The 19,060-nt window shown below is 40.7% G+C and overlaps 1 protein-coding gene across 3 annotated transcripts in view; it reads left to right on the top strand.

Moving 5' to 3' along the window:
• LOC131725061 (RNA binding protein fox-1 homolog 1-like) overlaps window positions 1-17,155 on the top strand; it is a 30,135-nt gene extending 12,980 nt beyond the window's left edge. Inside the window, exons 1-12 of one of the 3 annotated variants that reach the window (XM_059018525.1) lie at window positions 2,282-2,356; window positions 3,351-3,608; window positions 7,845-7,988; window positions 8,544-8,597; window positions 9,047-9,139; window positions 10,738-10,795; window positions 11,550-11,606; window positions 12,402-12,540; window positions 13,103-13,142; window positions 14,408-14,469; window positions 14,729-14,810; window positions 15,620-17,155. In XM_059018525.1, coding sequence (XP_058874508.1) covers window positions 3,456-3,608; window positions 7,845-7,988; window positions 8,544-8,597; window positions 9,047-9,139; window positions 10,738-10,795; window positions 11,550-11,606; window positions 12,402-12,540; window positions 13,103-13,142; window positions 14,408-14,469; window positions 14,729-14,810; window positions 15,620-15,664 — 927 coding nt within the window. In that variant the 5' untranslated portion in view covers window positions 2,282-2,356; window positions 3,351-3,455 and the 3' untranslated portion in view covers window positions 15,665-17,155. Of the gene's footprint in view, window positions 1-2,281; window positions 2,357-3,350; window positions 3,609-7,844; window positions 7,989-8,543; window positions 8,598-9,046; window positions 9,140-10,737; window positions 10,796-11,549; window positions 11,607-12,401; window positions 12,541-13,102; window positions 13,143-14,407; window positions 14,470-14,728; window positions 14,811-15,619 lie in introns of those variants that run through there. The other 2 variants (XM_059018522.1, XM_059018524.1) reach the window with 2 other exon arrangements.
• Window positions 17,156-19,060: the final 1,905 nt, after the last annotated feature.

Below are 19,060 nucleotides of genomic sequence, written 5' to 3' on the forward strand. Positions count from 1 at the left end.
CTTAAGCAGGCTGTGTTACACAGGTGAGAAAAAACACCTTGGTGACATTTCGAACATGCGCTTCGAAGGTTAGACAAGGATCAAAGATAACACCGAGATTTCTAACTTCACAACTAATTTCCAGCCCGTCAGTGACCAAACTGAAGCATGAGCATGAAATATGTGTCATCCTCACACTGAGAGCTCTGATTTGATGGTGACAGGGGATGGATGTCACTGACAGGCTTGTTTTAACCAGTGCAGTGTTTGTGAAGTTTAAAAAGCCAGAGCATTGTCTTAAATACAAACAGCCTTGCAAGATTCACCCAACATAGAAATGTTTGCTTATGACCTTATCTCTTTTACTGCAGTAGTCAAGTTTATCAGTAGTTCCTTTTTAAAAGTTTACCACATACAAGGAGTGTAAGAGAATGAAACACACTCAGCATGATTAGAGAGAGACACCCAACACTTACAGATGTACACTATATGGAATAAAACATTGCCCTTTATTTTAAAGCTAACATCGGCCCTACTTTTCAAAAGAACACACACAGCTTAAGCTTGATCCAAAGCTTTCACTTGTAACTATATTGTCATAAAAGCACAAACAGTTCCCAGCATCTTCTCATTATTATAAACAATAATAGAGGGGTACCCCCTGAACGATCCTGTAGTTATTATAATAGAGGGGTACCCCCTGAACGATCCTGTAGTTATTATAATAGAGGGGTACCTCTGAACGATCCCGTAGTTATTCCAATAGAGGGGTACCCCTGAACGATCCCGTAGTTATTCCAATAGAGGGGTACCCCTGATCGATCCTGTAGTTATTCTAATAGAGGGGTACCTCTGATCGATCCTGTAGTTATTCTAATAGCCCCCAGAGGGTCGTTTCTCTTACTGAGTGAAATAATCACAGCAGTGCTCTGTGTGTTCAGGGAGTGTTTATAAACAATGTGTGATAAGGAAAGTGTTTATAAACCTGAATTAAACGACTCTGAGAATCGCTGTCTTTGATTGAGCTCTGCATGTGCTTTAAGCAACGCAGCGGCGTGATTGGGACCCGTACTCTGGGTCATTCCGTCATTGAATTTGAATGAACCCACGATTCTGAAAAGAGATGCGGTTTAAAAAAATATGAATAAATAACCATTTATGAATCGCTCTCCCATTCACTGTCTCTCTCTCTCTCTTCTCCTCTCTTTCTCTCTCGCACTATGAAAGTTTCCCATAGCAAAAGCACAGCAAAGTATAATAAAGCACAGTGAAAGCATGGTGAACTTTTAAAAGGGATCTCTTCCTTTCTCTCTCACTCCCTCCTTCTCTCTTCCTCCCCTTCTCTTTCTCTCCCCCTCTTTCTCTATCTCTCTGCTATCCCTTGTAAAGCACTGTTTAAACAGCTTCAGACAGCACTACGTCTAGACCCCCTGATACTGAGGGACAGGAACAGGGAGCGGGAGAGAGATTCTTACAAAGAACAAGTGGCAGTTGTTTTACTACACTGATCAGGATACCTCTTATAAAAGTTTCCCATAGTAAAACCACAGCAAAGTGTAATAAAGCACAGTGAAAGCATGGTAGAGCATAGGGAAGCACTGTGAAGCACAGCACTGTAATGAGCTTTTATCAGGGAGAGTATGCTACACTTAGGAGTTTTGCATACATCCAGAGAAACGCTTGTCCGGTTGTGATGAAACTCGCTCCGGACCTTCTTTAGCTCACCAGGTATTGAGAGCATCAGAATCTGGGGGGGGGGAGGGGGGGAGGGTGTGCTTGTACCTATAGAGCTGCTAACTCCATTCTGATTAAACTCGTTCTGCACAGATGATTGAGTGCATCGTGCATTGGGTCCCAGTTAATGTGTTGCTAGAGAGAGACAGTCTATAAACAGTGCAGCACGTTTGGTTTGTATTTGTGGTCCTCATGTTTAATGACAGGGGGAGGGGAGAGAGAGGAGAGACACAGTGACAGGCAGGCTTTCAACACTTGTGGGGACTGGAAATGCATTGGTAAAAACAGAACAATTTTGTCCTGCTAATAAAGACGATTTGAAATTGAGAGATGGCTGGAGAGAGAATAGAGAGGGACGTAGAGAGAGGGAGGGAGAGAGAAAGAGAATGAGAGAGAGATAGAGAGGAAAAAAATAATGATGGAAAGAGGAGAGAGAGTGAGACATGACAGGAGGGAGGGAGAGAGAGAGGGGGAGATGGACACTTGGCTCTTGTCAGTCAGTGCCTGGCCCCTCCCCCTGCTCTCTGATTGGCTGCTGGAGAGGTATATAGAGGTTAGGGGGGTCATGCTGCTTGTGGATTTTGGATTCAGAGAAGCATGTTGTACTGCAGGACCTAGGACAGCACAGGAACACAGTGTGTAGGTATGGTGTGGATATCATTACTAAGAGGACTGCCTTTCTTAACTCTTACTACATTAATTAACACTATCACTGGTCCTCCCTTTAAAGGAGTGCTAACCATTTTTAAATTCTATTCTGTTACCTCTCATTAGCTTCATTAACTTTATCACTGGTCCCTGTTTAAAGGAATGCTAACCCTCTTTAAAATCTATTCTCTTACCTCTTATTAGCTTCATGAACATTATCACTGGTCCCTCTTTTAAAGGAGTGCTAACCCTCTTTAAAATCCATTCTCTTACCTCTTACTAACTTTATTAACATTATCACTTGAGCTCCTATAAAGGATATAGACACCATGTTCTGTTAAGGGCTTTATATGATTGTTATAAAATGTGGCCCTGCCAGCATTGCCCTGTGTGCTGCACAGCACAGTGAGGCTCTGCCAGCACGCAGCAGGCAATGCCAGTGCACTAGATTACAACTTTATAAAGACATCATGTTGTGCAGCTGTTGTAGTTGTGTACAGGGTTTTATAATGTTATATATTGTGATCTGGCCAGCGCTGGTACGGTACATTGAATTAGTTTAGTCTCTTTTATTATTTCTATATCTGAAACAGGGAGATGCATCTTTTATATATTGCAGAATACATCAGGGTGAGCGTGTGCTTAGTAATTGAATCAGTGATATACCTTTCTCATTTTTCACTCACATCTATCTTGCCCTTTCCCTCATTATCTACTTTCTTTTCTCTCCCTCTCCCCTTCCTCCACTCCCTCTTTTTCCTCCCTCCCCTCTCCCTTCTCCTCTGTCTTCCCCTCTCCTCCTCCATCCTTTCCTCCCCCTCCCCCTTATCCACTCCATCTCTCCCTCTTCTTCCCCCTCTCTCACTCTTCCTCTTCTCACACACTCTTCATTTTGATTGTCCCACTCCCTCTCTCCCTCTTTCTCCCTCTCTTCTCTCCTCCCTCTCCTCCCCTATCCTCCATCTCCCCTCCCTCTTTCTCCTCCCTAGGGTGCTCCCCCAGGTTCGGAGGGTGGCTCCAGCTCTGCTGATGCCTCCTTGACCACAGCCTATGGCCCGCCCCCTGCCTACCCTCCTGCCCAGGCTCCTCCCACCATGCAGGGGCCCCGCCTCCCCATGGAGTTCAGCCCCGCCCACCCCTCTGTCTTGGGGGTGGAGTTTCAGGAACACGCGCTCAGAATGTATCAGCCCGGCCCGCCCCCCTCGCTGCCTGAGCAGAACACTGACGCCAACCCTCCCAGTAACACGGTATGTACGGAACCAGCTCCATACTGGGGGGGCTTACACACTGAGCAATAGTGTATCGGTGCTCTTATATACCGAGGAATACGGTACAGGAAGGTTTATAAACTATGTTATAGGGCACAGAGGGTGCTTATATAACGGGGAATACAGTATATGGGTGCTTATATATTGAGTATTATGGTATTGGAGTGCTTATATTGTAAATAACATGGTGTAATAATGGTTATGTACTGTGTAATATGATATAGGGGTGATATGTACTGAATACCATTGTATAGAGGTGTTTTTATACTAATATTTTATGGAGAGCTTATATACTGGGTAATATGGTATAATTATGCTTGTACACGGTATAGGGGTGCTTGTATACCTAGTAATATGGTATCAGGGTGTTAATATACTGATAAATATGGTATTGCTGTGCTTATATACTGTGGTATATGGTATATATACTGAGGGGTATGGTATAGGGAGTTAATATACTGACTAATATGGTATAGGGATAGAAACTGAGACCTGCAAAGTTAATTCAATAAACCAAATGGGCTTTTAAAATCCAAAGCGTTCCTTCAAACAGTCCAGATTGTGCCCAGTAGCACCAGCACAGCTCAGCCATTCCCAGTACTGGAATCTGACTGGGATGAGCTCCTCTGTTACTATTGCTGGGGTGCTATTTCCAATTGCGTCCATATTTGGTAAAGGCACGCTGGCACATTTCCCAGTAAGAGATAAGGGGGGTGAATGAGTGAAATAAACACCCCTCTACCCAAACAGCTGACCTCTCCCCCTTCTCACCGTCTGTCAGCAACTGCTGCGGAGTCTGATTACAGTACAAGGTTACATAAATGCTCTCTTCTAACTAAATACAGTGACATCTCTTCAAACACACACACAAGTTTAGAATGGGCAGCACCACAAATTATTCTTCATATTTGTCACAATGTTCCAATCTCTGTGTGAAGGTGTTTCTTTTTTCCAGTTTCGGGATCCTCAGTAACATCTCTCCCTCCCTCTCTGATGCCTCTCTCACCCCCCCACCCCCCCGCTCCCTCGCTACCCCCCGCTCCCTCATTCCCCCTCCCTCCTGCCCCCTCCCCCCTTCTCTCTGGGACAGGATTCGGCAGGGGTCAGTCGCTGAACGCAGGACAGCGGCCGCAAAATAAACTAAATATCAGGTTTATCAATCCAGCATCGTGAAATTCACAATCTCCCTCAACCTCCTACTGTCTGCCTGTCTGTCTGTCTGTCTGTCTATCTATCTATCTATCTAGCTATCTGTCTGTGTGCCATGTTTAGTTTCTTCTGTCCTTTCATCTGTTTCCCCATCTCTTCTCCTACTTTCTCTTTCTCTCCCCTCTTTCTCTTTCTGTCTTTCTTTCTATCTATAACATATCTCTCCTTCCTCCCCCCTTTCTATTCTCTCCATCTTCTGTTCTCTCTTTTCTCCTCCCCCACTCTCCTCTCTTTCTCTTTCACTTTTCCTCTCCCTCTCTCTTTTACTTTTTACTGTCCTATTCCTCCTTCTCATCCCCTTTTCATCTCTCTCTCTCTCTCTCTCTCTCTCTCTCTCTCTCTCTCCTCTTCCCCTCACTCTCTCATATTAATGACCTTTAACCCCTGCAGCAGCAGCACAGTCACCCTGACCTTCCACCTCCAAACCTCTGCTTCTAGTGCAACGTCTGTCCAGCCATTTTTTATTTTCATTTATTTTTGTTAAACTTTCCACCAGACTTAGTCCCTCTCTCACTCTTCCTCTCCCATTTTCCCTCTCCCTTCTATCTCTCTCTATATCTCATCTTCTCTCAGTTATCTCTCTCTTTAGTCTTTAGTCTCTCTCCCCTCTTTGCTCCCCTCTTCACTTTCTCCTATCATTTCTCTCTACCCTCTCTCCTTTGTCTCATCTTCTCTATTCCAATTTCCCATCCCCCATCTCTCTCTGTACACACTCTATTCTCTGTTTTCTCCTTTTGCTCTTTTCCTGTCTCTATTAACCCTTTCCTCCCCTCCTCTTCCCCTCTCCCTCTTTCCCTGTCTTTTCCTTTTCCTCTTGTCCTCTCTCTATCTCTCTCTAGCTATTCCTTCTCTCCCTTTCTCTGTTTTCCTCCTCTCATCTCTCTTTCTCTCCACTATCTCCTCTCCCTCTTCCTCTCTTTTCCTCCTTTTGTCTCTCTTTCTCCCCACTCTCTCCTCCCCATCGTTCTCTCCTCTCCTCCCCCTCTCTTGTGAAGTTTGAAATCACTTTTTCCCCAGATTTTTTTTTCAGCATCGTGGGATTTCTTTTTTTTAATTTAAATTTTTGCACTCTCTCTAAACCCCTGTCTAGACCCCTGCTTGTAATTATCCTAGACTTCAATTCTGATATATTTCAGATATTTCTCTCTCTCTCCATAATCATGTTGGTCACCTAGAGAAGCGACACTGTGGCATCTTGGTGCATTGTGGGATAGTGGATGACTTAGCCTTGGCACAACATTGCATGGGGGGCTGACTTTCACTGCTAGCAATTAGCACTTTAAACATTATTATTATTATTATTATTATTATTATTATTATTATTATTAGTAGTAGTAGTAGTAGTAGTAGTAGTAGGATTTGTAGTAGTAATTGTACATTATTTATGTTTATTAATATCATAAGGGCTTTTATTGGTTCAATGACTTGATATTAGTACCTGCTATTTCGTCCAGATGTCAGTGTTGGGAGTTCACCCATAAAAGTGACCATCATAATAATTCCATAACTCTTACCTGTCATGCACTTGCATTTACTACGTAGCAGAGCTGCACAAACTGATCATTTGATTATTCAGTTGGTCAAGCTCTCCACGGGTGAGGGTCGTTGGTGTCGATCGGGCTGATTTACCATTCAGAGTGAAACAAGGGAACAAACAGCTGCTTGGGTTTGTGTGGATCACTGTTCTTCACAGAGTCTAAGAAAAGCAGCGATCATCACAAACCCAAACAGCTGTTTCTTTACTCGTTTTACTCTGACTGGTAAATTAGTCTGTTAGACACCCATGTCCCTCACCTGATTGTCAGTTTAATTTAATGCCTCAACACTGACATCTGGTGTCTATGGGACTAAATAACAGGTGGGCATATATCAAGCCTGATACAAAAACTGAACCAAAAAATGCCTCATGGAAAACTATTATTATTATTATTATTATTATTATTATTATTATTATTATTATTAGTTAGTTTTAAATGATCATTTTATTTATTTTTTCTAACGGGCATGAACTAGACGCCTCACTAAAGGTCACGCGTTGTTTTTTTCTCATTTCTTTGCTTGAGAAGGACCCCTGGATGGAGAATGTTGATTGATTGGTTACTGCCTCTTGTCACTCATACTAAATGGGTGTTGATTGTGGGGCGGACGGGGCGGGATCAAAATGTTTCACTAACATGTTGATTTTCTTTTTAGGGATTTTCCTGGTCTTCAGGTCAATAAACAAATTTAAAATGGAAACAGACAGACAGAAATGTAGTTGCAAAATAACAAATTTGATATCTTAGGGTTTACTAAAAAAAATGTAAGAACATTTTGTAAATCTTAATTTCAGCCATAACTATTAAACACTCAATAGTCCTAAATTTAGAAATACCAAAAGAAACTTAAAATATGAAATGACAAAAGAAGCCTTTCTCAATGTCTTTCTTTAAAAAAAAATTCTAGTTGAAATGTTTGTCATTGAATTTATTAAGGTTCTTTTAGCAGTTCTAAATCTTTATTTCAAACAACGTGTAGAGAATTTTAAATACTATGAAATAGACTTGGAGTAAGATGACGAGGAAATAGTAAATATTAGTTATGAATCCAAATAAAACCATTCAGGTTGGGGTTCAGTATTGATCGATTGCAAGCTAGACGGGCAGACAGATAGACAGATACTGATACTGATACAGATACAAATCCAATACTGCAGAACATTCTTTATGAATTTTATAAAGCACCTGATTAACTATCAGTTTCTATTTCAGATTTAAACCATTTCCTTCTCCCCCCTCTTTCCCCATTCTCCCCTTTCTCCCTCTCCCCTTCCCTCCACCCTCTTTCAACTCTCCCTTCTCCTCTGTCTTTTTCTCTCTATATATTCTCCCCTCCTCTCTCCTTTCCCCCATTCTCCTCCTCTTTCTTTCCACACTTTCTCCTTTGTCTTTTTCTCCCCCTCCTCTCTATCTCCCCTTCTTTCACTCTTCCCTTTCTCTCCCCTCTCCTCTCCTCTCTCTCTCACAGCAGCAGGAGGACTCCGCTCAGTTGGACCTATCCCAGAATGCCGCAGGGCAGGAGGAGGACAGCAGTAAGCCTCAGCCCAAGCGTCTGCACGTGTCCAACATCCCGTTCCGATTCCGGGACCCGGACCTGAGACAGATGTTCGGGGTGAGAGTCTAATTTACCAATCGATGAACATGTTAATTATCAGATAATCAATCCATTGTATTATTTATGTTGGTAACTCTATAAAAGAATGGCCACAAATTAATGATGAATTGCAACTGAACCGCACAGGAATAACACCTCAATATCTTCTGCATTTCCTTTGTGTTCTGAAGTCATTCATTTTGAATTCAGCCCCTATGGATTTAATTACCCGTATTCATTCCATGTTCCTTTGTAGCAAATTATGTTGATCACAAGTATAAGGCATGCATTTGTACATTAATTAACTAGTTAAGGCATGCATTTGTGCATGAATTAACTAACTAATAATCTCACTTCTCACAATGAATGTACACCCTATACGTGTGATCAACATCATTTGATTCAAAGGAACAAGGAATGGATGCAGATGTCACTAGTAAGAAACAGTGACATCTGTTGGTCATCAGTAATTATTGCACATACTTACTATATATATAGAGAGAGAGAGGTTAATAGGAACCAACAGTATATCTCAATTGTATAATAATCATGATTTTATTTGATTTTTTTCAGCAATTTGGAAAAATTCTCGATGTTGAAATCATCTTTAATGAAAGGGGATCAAAGGTATGCTAATTGTTTTATGCTGGTGTTTGTTTTGAGAAAGGCAAACGGAAGGAATGAGAGGCTAGTGAATTAGCCAGTCTGTCTGTCTGTCTGTCTGTCTGTCTGTCTGTCTGTCTGTCTGTCTGTCTGTCTGCCAGTCTGTCTGTCTGTCTGTCTGTCAGTCTGTCTGTCAGTCTATCTGCCAGTCTGTCTGTCTGTCTGTCTGTCTGCCAGTCTGTCTGTCTGCCAGTCTATCTGTCTGTCTGTCTGCCAGTCTGTCTGTCTGTCTGTCTGGTTGTCAGTCTGTCTGTCAGTCTATCTGCCAGTCTGTCTGTCTGTCTGTCTGTCTGCCAGTCTGTCTGTCTGCCTGTCTGCCTGTCTGTCTGTCTGTCTGTCTGTCTATTTGTCTGCCTGCCTGTCTGAGGCGTAGACAGCTTGTTAAACTCTCTGTTTCTTGTTTTTATAAACAGGGGTTTGGTTTCGTCACGTTTGAAAGCAGTTTAGAGGCGGACAGCGCTCGTGACAAATTAAACGGAACCATCGTGGAAGGAAGAAAGATTGAGGTGAGAACAGGTGACTTTTTAACTGAGTTTGTTTGTTTTGTGATTCTATACTAGTGTACAACATTCTTTATTATACTCTATCATACCCTACACTGGTATACTACTGCACTACATTCTATTCTTTGAATACTATGTTATACTCTGTTATGCTATATTATGTTATACTACCATACTCTATTCTGCCATAGTCTGCCTTTCTTTATTAAACCCTGTGGCAGTGTGGCAGGAAGAAGCCCTGCCAGTGCACTGGTGTGTATATGTGGGGAGTATTGACCTGCACACACATGTGGGAATGCCACAGGTGTATAAATGAGGTGATCAGGGATGGTGAAATGGATAGTGTGTTAGAGTTAATGTTGGTGTGAGAGGTATGTGGTGAGTGTTTTTCGTGTTCTGTTCTGTGCTGTGCCGTTCGTCCTGTGTTATTTACATCCGTGAGTGTTTTGTATAGACCTTTTGTTTTGGCCCTTGTGCCTTTTGGTTTGTGAATGTGTTTTTGTTCTTGTCTGTTTTAGTGTTTTGTTTATTTATTTATAATTATTAAAAGTGCGCATTAGGGCTGAAACTTGTATTCTCTGCCTCTGAGTCTCTTCCTGGTTACAACAGCCTTGCCAGTGACGTCATCCCTTCCACATACCCCATGCTGTGTTACTACTGCACAGCGTTATTCTCTATTTCACAATACTTTGTATGCTACTGTACTTTCTCCTACTTCCCATGTGTTGTTATACTCTGTTCTTCTATGCTGCTGCACTCCATTCTGTCATAGCTTTTTCTACTATATTAATTGATTCTATACTAGTGTATTACATTGTTCTACAGTACTCTATTATACTCTGCTCTGCTATACCACTGTACTCTATTCTTGCTGTACTTTGCTATTGTACCCCATTCTGTCCTACTCTAGCTTTCTTTACTATAGTCCATGATTCATTAATACTGTAATTCTGTTCTTCGTTACAATACTTTATTATACTATATTCTGTCCTGCTCAAGCTTTCTTTACTATTGACTCTACAACACTGCTGCACTCTGTTCTGCTAGATTCTGTTCTATCCTACTCTACAATACTTTAATTGTAAAGGTCACTTACAAATTCTTCTATAACGTCAGAATTTGAAGACATAAAGTAGATGTTCTGTACCCCACTCCTGTTTCTACATCTATCTAATCTGTCCAGTGAGGTTTATAGGAGGCTGTGTGGTCCAGTGGTTAAAGAAAAGGGCTTGTAACCAGGAGGTCCCCGGTTCAAATCCCACCTCGGCCACTGACTCATTGTGTGACCCTGAGCAAGTCACTTAACCTCCTTGTGCTCCGTCTTTCCGGTGAGACGTAGTTGTAAGTGACTCTGCAGCTGATGCATAGTTCACACACCCTAGTCTCTGTAAGTTGCCTTGGATAAAGGCGTCTGCTAAATAAACAAATAATAATATTTGTGTCAATGACAGTGCTCATTGTAAACCGATCCTGTGCTAAATATTTCCCTGATGGTGTAATTATCTCCAGTTGAATAATGTCTCTGCGTGACTCAGGTTCTTCTGCGTTCTCTCTGTGATGCTGTTTCTATGTATATCTAATCAATGCTCTTTCTTTATCAGGTCAATAATGCGACAGCGAGAGTCGTCACAAAGAAACCTCAAACCCCTGTGATCAACGGTGAGTCTGACTGAATACAGAACGGCTTCCCGTAGCCTTGATAAGAAGCAGTGGCTTCAAGTGTTGTTTTATTGGTTTCTTTCCCTTGCCTTTGTATGATATGTGCAATCATTCTGAGTGGTCCTGGGTTGTCTTATCTGGAAACCGTCCAGCACTGACCTCCTTGTTCCATTCAAACCACCTTCCAGCTCTGTACTGTAGGACATTATTATAAGGGTTTTGCTATTGTATAACTATATCCACTGTCTGTCTGAAGACATTAACACTCACTGTAATTCTTTAGATCTATGTAATAGCATTATTTTGCTGGACTATTGTTCTGACCACATGGTTTTAATGTTTTTAATGCTGTGGTTTTCAAAGTAGTAATGAAGGTATTACTACAGCCTGAGGTATCATTTATGAAGGAGTTAAGCACATGTTAAATGAAAAGGTATCAGAGAAGGGAACAAGTTTATTTCAGCCTAACCAAACTGAAAAAAAACATCTCTCTAAAGTAAACGGTGCCTGAGAAGTTACTTACATTTTACAATTTTATTCAAGTGACTTGTAACTGTAATGGATTACTTTTTAAAACACTGACTCTCCTTGACAGTTATCTCTCTCTCTCTCTCTCTCTCTCTCTCTCTCTCTCTCTCTCACTCTCTCTCCCTCTCTGCCCTCTCCCTCCTTCTCTCCCCCCCCTCTCTCTCTCTCTCTCTCTCTCTCTCTCTCTCTCTCTCTCTCTCTCTCTCTCCCCCCTCTCTCTCTCTAGCTGGTTGGAAAATCAATCCAATGATGGGAGCAGTTTACGCCCCTGAGCTTTACACCAGTGAGTGTGTCTGTTGGGAGCACCATCTCATCAGTGTGTATACTATGAAGCAATAACACACACCAGGGTGGCAAAGCCATATTTGAACAAGCTAAAGTGTGTTATTGCGCTTTTAAAATGAGTGTTTGTGGGATCATATTATGTTTTGTATTAAAGAAGCCAATGTTTAATAAAAAAAAAAGAAACGTGTGTCTCGTATGCTGAAGCAGGATGTAAATCGTTCAATTTATCAAAGGTCTCTGCTCTCTGTGAATACAAGAAATCTTAAAGAAAATGTCCTATGCCTGCTTTACCTATATGAAAGAAAATCAGCCACAATGGTAGTGATTTCCCTGTCGGTTTCTTCTCCACTTGCACCTCTTGGATACATGAAGAATCACTTCCTTTGTAGCCCGTTTGGCTACATCGAGTAAGAGATACAAAACCTGACCAGATAGCGGCGCTCAGCCGCTGGGCGGCGCGCAGCCATGGAAACATCCTGTATTGTTGCCGTGGCAGCCGTAGCTGGGAGTGCCAGGCAGTGGAGACGGGGCCTAAGTCAGCTACTTTTAAGATTTAAAAAAGTTCAATCATGCCCCCCTTCTTTGTTCCAGGCTAAATAGATTCAGTTCTTTCAGCCTGTCTGCGTAGCTCAGTCCTTCAGCCCTGCTGGGATTAGTCTGGCTGATCTTTGTTAAACTCTCTCCAGGGCCACAGTGTCTCACCAGTGTATTATACACCCTCAGCTAGTACACAGACCAGTCTCTCTGTATTGTTAGTTCAAATGTTAATTTTTATTGCACTTTCTCCCTCTAGTGGCCAGTTTCCCCTATCCAGTAGCCCCGCCCACCCTGGCTTACAGAGGTGCCGCCCTCAGGGGGCGTGGCAGGGCAGTCTACAACACGATTCGCTCAGCCACTGCAGCCACGCCTACTCCAGTCCCCGCCTACCCAGGGTAAGGAGCAACTGTTAATTACGTCCAGTTGATTTCTGTGAAGAATAATAATAATAATAATAATAATAATAACAATATTATTATTATTATTATTATTATTATTATTATTATTATTATTATTATTATTATTATTAACAGTAATCTTCTAAACTCTTATTAGCATTGGTTAATACAAGGTGAGAGGATGGATTTTAAAGATGGTTAGCGCTCCTTTAAAGGGAGGGGCCAGTGATCATGTTAATAAAGCTAATAAGAGGTGAGAGAATGGATTTTAAAGATGTGTCAGCACTCCTTTAAAGGGAGGGGCCAGTGATCATGTTAATAAAGCTAATAAGAGGTAAGAGAATATATTTTAAAGATAGTTAGCACTCCTTTAAAGGGGGACCAGAAATTTGACATCCATAATTTTTTAAACACTCAACAGTGCTGCATTTAGAAAGACTTCTAGGCTAAAGGTTTGTTGTTGAATTTAAGTTTCTAAATATGAATGTAACTGATGAAAGTCAGAACTGGAAGCTTTCTTTGCTGGACTTGCTCTAACACACTCATGTTTTTATTACAGTCTTGTCTACCAGGATGGACTCTATGGTCCAGAAGTCTATGTAAGTAAAGAAAATTTAACTTCTCTTTCTTCCCTCTGTCCCTCCCTTCCCTCTCGCGCTTTAATTCTCCAGTCCACCAGATGGCAGTGTTGCATCTTTTCTCACACTTCAGCAGCAATTCAGCAGATTAACATCAATTCAGCAGGTTAACATCAGGAGAGGTGAATAAACAGGGGTATAATTGCAGAAGGTGTGGTTAGAACGTCATTTCTTACCTAGCTAAATTAATTGCCTGATCTTCACTGCGCAGTGATAACAGGACCCAGTTTCACAATTCCTAAATATTTAAAGCCTCACTAGAAAAACAGCAAATGCTAAATTGTGGAATATTTCATTTTTTATGTCCACTTTGTAAAGACATACTATTTTCACCTTCAGTGATTTATCAAAAAAATAAAAACATGTAAAAATAACAACAGACCGGACAGAGCTATCTTTAGCAGAAATATTTCCAATCTTTGATCAGCTTGTGTTTTTTTCATTGAACTGCTTATCAGACAGCAAGGGGTGTGGTATCTGTGATAACCATAAAAAAATACAGCCTTAACGACAATAAACATTTTATTAAAGCCAACATCAAATCATCCAAAGGGACTTTGTATACGTTTCTGTTGCTTTGCACTTTCTCGAGACACTTTTGTATTTTCTTCCTTCGTTTTTCATTATCAAGTAAGAAATTTTCGAAACGATACACAGGATAATCTAGATGTACTGTACTCTACCAAGCACCGAAAAAAAATTCAACCAGCCACTATTGCGGTAACTAAAATGCAGCTGTGCCTAATTAATATAAGAAAAAACATCAAAGTATGAGTATTGGGATTTATTATTTATGTTTACCGGTGCATTTATACTTCTAAGAAATGCAGAACAATTGTGCTTCACTGATTGGTATTCAATTGCACTACGAGTTGAAAACAGCAAAGATCTAGATTAGCACAGAGCACTCTGAGCAGAGCTCTCCAGAGGCAGAATCTCCAGACGCTGCTTCACCCACCCCAAAAATCACTTCATCTAAATCATGCATGCGTACAGGTGGATCATACTTATTATAGTCAGGCTGTAACCTTTGAGCTGCTAAACAAAAAAATGAAATATTTATGCATAGTGGTTTAGCAATATTATACTGTTATTATTTTTGCATTTCTGAGTCGTCCCCTATGACCCTTAGAAGGACCCTTATGCGTACCCCCGGTTGAAAACCGCTGCTCTAGAATATTGTACAGATACAATGTTTTCATCCTTTTTCTGTCTCTCTGTCTCAGGGGGGTTACCCTGCCTACCGTGTGGCCCAGCCAGCCTCCGCAACGACAACCTACAGTGACGGGTGAGCGAGTCTGTCGACCCTAATCCCTAAACCAAAAACCCTAAACCAAAACCCTAAACCTAATCTTTTATCCCTTACCTAAATGCACAAAATCCCTAACCCTGTATCCCCTTATCCCATATCCAAATTCCTAATATCAACCCCTTATCTCCAAACCCTGCATTGAAAATCCTCAATCCCACATCCTTTACCCTAATGCACAAGCATCCTAAATCCCAAACTAATTCCAGACTCTGTGTCTCTGTGTCTCTGTGCGCAGGTACGGTAGAGTGTACACCACGGCTCCAGACCCCTACCACCACACTGTGGGACCCGCCGCCACGTATGGAGTCAGCACAGTGGTGAGGGAGTGTAGAATATTATTACTGATACTATTGCTATTACTATTATTACTATTGTTAATACCATTCTTATTATCCTTCTTCTTCTTCTTCTTCTCCTTCTTCTCCTTCTTCTTCTCCTCCTTCTCCTTCTCCTTCTCCTTCTCCTTCTTCCTCTTCCTCTTCCTTTTCCTCTTCCTCTTCCTCCTCTTCTTCTCCTTCTCCTTCTTCTTCCTCTTCCTCTTCCTCCTCTTCTTCTTCTTCTTCTTCTTCTCCTTCTTCTTCTTCTTAGTAGTAGGATTAGTGTTATTAATATTACTGTATTATTAAATCTATTGTTATTAGTATTATTAAGGAGGTTCATTTATTAAAGTTTAAACAAATACTCAAGTCTGTTTTAATAAGATCATTTTAATATATAAAAGTGCACACTAAAGACACTAAAGTCAGCACATCAAACAACAACCGTGTACGATCTCCTTAAATTGTAATGTTCCAAAGTTATGGTGTTACTATTCTAATGCTACAGTGTTACTATTCCAATGCTATAGTTTTACTATTCCAATGCTATAATGCTCGTATTCAAATGTAAAAAGTTACTTTTCTAGAACACATGCAACACTCTACCATGGTTTCAATGCGTTTCCTCCCTTTGCAAACCAAAGGATTCCCTAAATCTTCTCTGTTGTGCACATTCATGACACAGGTCTCAAATGTGCAGTTTTGAAAGAAAACATGCTAAACAAAACTCACATGTTCTAACAAGAGATCTGTTAGTATAGAATGGATACATTTCATTCACAGCTCCCTGTACTGTCTGTTTATTTCAGGCCAGTCTGTACCGAGGAGGCTACAATCGATTCACCCCCTACTGACAACTGCTGTCCAGGAAATATCCATGACATCACTTCCAGCCAGGGGGAGGCAGTTCACAGGACCTGGTGGTTGACGACATCACTTCCTGTGATCTGGAGACAGGTTTTCACCTAGGGAGTGACTTCGTTTCCTGTTTCTGGAAGCCATTGAAACTAGACTATAATAATTGTGTGAAAAGAAATAAGGAACTGTTAATTTTCTCAAATAATTTGTACATAGGTTAATTTATTATTATTATTATTATTATTATTATTATTATTATTATTTTTGTGTTACAAATAATGAATATTGATTTTAAAGGCGTGCTGAACAATTAGCTTTATTAACATTATTACTCAACCCCTATTTATTGTGCCGAGAATATTAATACTTAAAATCCAATGATATAGAGCAACGGCTGCATCCTGGTACCTTTGGTGTAGGTCACATGATGTAATTGCTGCTAGACCATTGAAGTGACCTACAACACAACATGAAGTGATCAGGTAGCAGGAAGCAGCAGCAGCAGCTTTTCATCTTGAGTTGTCTTTGAGAGATTTGCATGTTTTAAATGAACTATACAATACTAGCAAATAACCCAAAGATCTTCATTTTATGAAGAGGAGGAGCAGTGATAACGTTGCCTGTGTTAATAGGAGGTAAGAGATTTTGAAGATGGTTAGAACTACTTTAAAGAGGGGGCAGTGATAATGTTGATAAAGCTAATAAGAGGTAAGAGAATGGATTTTAAAGATGGTCAGCACTCCTTTAAAGGCAGGGCAGTGATACTGTTATAATGTTAATAAGTGGTAGAAGAATGGATTTTAAAACCTTGGTTAGCACTCCTTGAACTCAGGAAAGACAGGCAGTTGTGCTCCTGCAATGGTTCTTTCCTCACACCTCAGACTCTTGTACAGTACAGGCAGTCCACAGAGCTCTCTGTTGCTATTCAATCGTCTGACACTCCGCAGCACAGAGGGATAGTTCTCTGTTTGCTTGCTTTCTTGGTCCATAGCCTCAAACACTCTTCATTAATTCATATGTGGAACTTGAAGAGACTCAGGTAGACACGTGTCTCGTGAGATATTGTAAGTATTTGTTTCTTCATGGGTGGTACCAAGCTGAAATACACATTTCTTTCTTTCTTTCCTTCTTTCCTTCTTTCTTTCTTTCTGCTTTACATGTATATTCTTTCTTTTCTTTATTCCTGTTTCTCTTTCCTTTATTCTTTTGATTTAATTATTTCTTTATTTTCTTTAATCCTATTTTTCTATACATTTCATTATTGCTTTTGTGTCAGTTGTTTCATTTTTCCTTCTTTCTTTCTTTCTTTCTTTCTTTTGACCAGTCTAATTTCAAGCTGTGTTTATTTTCTTCCTCTCTGGTTACAGACAGTAATACTCCTTCTCTTCCAGCTCCTGTCTATTTTCACCCTGTATCTTGTGTTCAGCTATTTTCTATGGTATCTCCTCTGTACTGTATTTCTCTGTTAATAAAGGCTCTTTATTTCATCCTCCTTTTTAATGTATCCTTCTCTTCTCTGCACTACTCTGTCCTCTATGGTTTTCTGCCACTCTATGTTCTTATAAACTATACAGTTCCCCTTATAAAAGTTTCCCACTGTAAAAACACAGCAGAGTGGAATAAGGCACACTGAAAGCACAGTAAAGCAAAGGGAAGCATTGTAAAGCACAGATAGATATGGTAAGGCATATGAATAAACATGGCAAACCAAGGTAAACTGTGGTAAATGCGTAGTATAGCCATGGGAAAAGCATGGGGGCAGAACTGCAAAAATAGCATGGGAAACTTTTATAAGGGTCTCTAGCGCTATATCCTCTGTGTGTCAAAAATATACTCTATGCCTCTCTGACTGTCACTGTTTCATACACTCTCTATCTGTTCTCCATAGTACACCTCTACTCAAAGCACCCCCTGCCGAACTCTCCTCCTCTCCTTTACTTTCTACCATTCTATCCTGCTCTGCAATACTTTACTTTGTGCTCCTGTACCACTGTGCAGTATTCTGTTCTCCTCTACACTATTGTACTATACTCTGTTCTGCTATACAACTGGACTATATTATCTCTATGTCTAATACTTTACTGTACTCACTCCTGTTCTCCTATTCGAAACTTTCCTATGCTCTCTGACACTATACTACTTTACTCTGCTATAAAATCCTTCACTATATTATGTGCTAATATGCTCCTGTCTTCTACTGTACTCCATTCTGTATCTCTCTACTGATGCTCCCTCTCTACTCTTCTGCATCCTCAGCCACTCTAGTATTCTATGATACTTCTATGATACATTTCTCTGTGTAATCTTCTGCTCTCTCGCGTTTCTTTGTCTTGGATTACTCTACGCTTCTCTGCTCTATTGCCTTCTGCTCTACTGAACTATTATCTATAGCTGGCAGTTATTACTATCTTAGTGACTCTTTTTCCATGCCTTAATTTCCTGTTCCTTGTCCTGTCCTCCTTCTATACTATCTTATCTCTATTTCTTCTCTAAATGTTCACTACTACTGTCCTCTATCCTATAACACTGCTATTTTCTATCCTACTGTATTACTTTACTCTTTACTCTATCCCACTATACTTCTGCACTATGTTCTATGGCACTCTTATATTCTTAACTATACTCTGTTTTACTCCACTGCTTTGCCATTCTATCAAACTCTAGCATGCTTAACTATACTATATGCTACTGTACTACTGTGCTGTATCATACTCTTCCCTGCTCTTTGACTGTTCACCATATCATATAGTACAATACTTTACAGTACTCTTGCTATCTACCTCTCTCTGCCCTTTTCCCACATTACTCCTACTCTATATCTGTACTCCAGTCTGTCTTCCTCTACTACACTGTGGTTTCCCCTATCATATTCCACTCTACAAATCACTGATATTCGACTCTTTTCTGCTACGGTTCTCTGTTCCTGCTATACTTCTTTACTCTATCCTATCTCAGCCCCCCTGCTTCTCTACTTTACTCCATATCATTATATTGTATTATACTAAGCTATTGTATGCTCGCCTATCCTTCCCTGCAACACTTTACTATAATAATGGCTTTGGTTCTGTCATATTCTACTCTGCTTTTCCGCTGCACTGTATCTTACTCTATGGTACCTTCTTTAATGCAGCTATACTGCTGCCCTGTATTTTATCTTACTCGTGTATACTTTACCCTACTCTGTGCTACACGAGTACTTCATCTTACTCTTTGATACCTCACTATACTGTCCTCCACTCTATCCTTCTTCACAATGTAGATTCTGTGTCTTTCTATAATACCGAATGATGTGTCCTACTTTACTACACCGTCCTGTACTCCTTCCTATACTTGTGCTAGTCTATGCCTTCTGTACTCCCCAGCTCTAAACACCACTCTGATGTTCTCCACTA

Source organism: Acipenser ruthenus, chromosome 60 (assembly GCF_902713425.1).
Source record: "Acipenser ruthenus chromosome 60, fAciRut3.2 maternal haplotype, whole genome shotgun sequence".
Classification (NCBI taxonomy): domain Eukaryota; kingdom Metazoa; phylum Chordata; class Actinopteri; order Acipenseriformes; family Acipenseridae; genus Acipenser; species Acipenser ruthenus.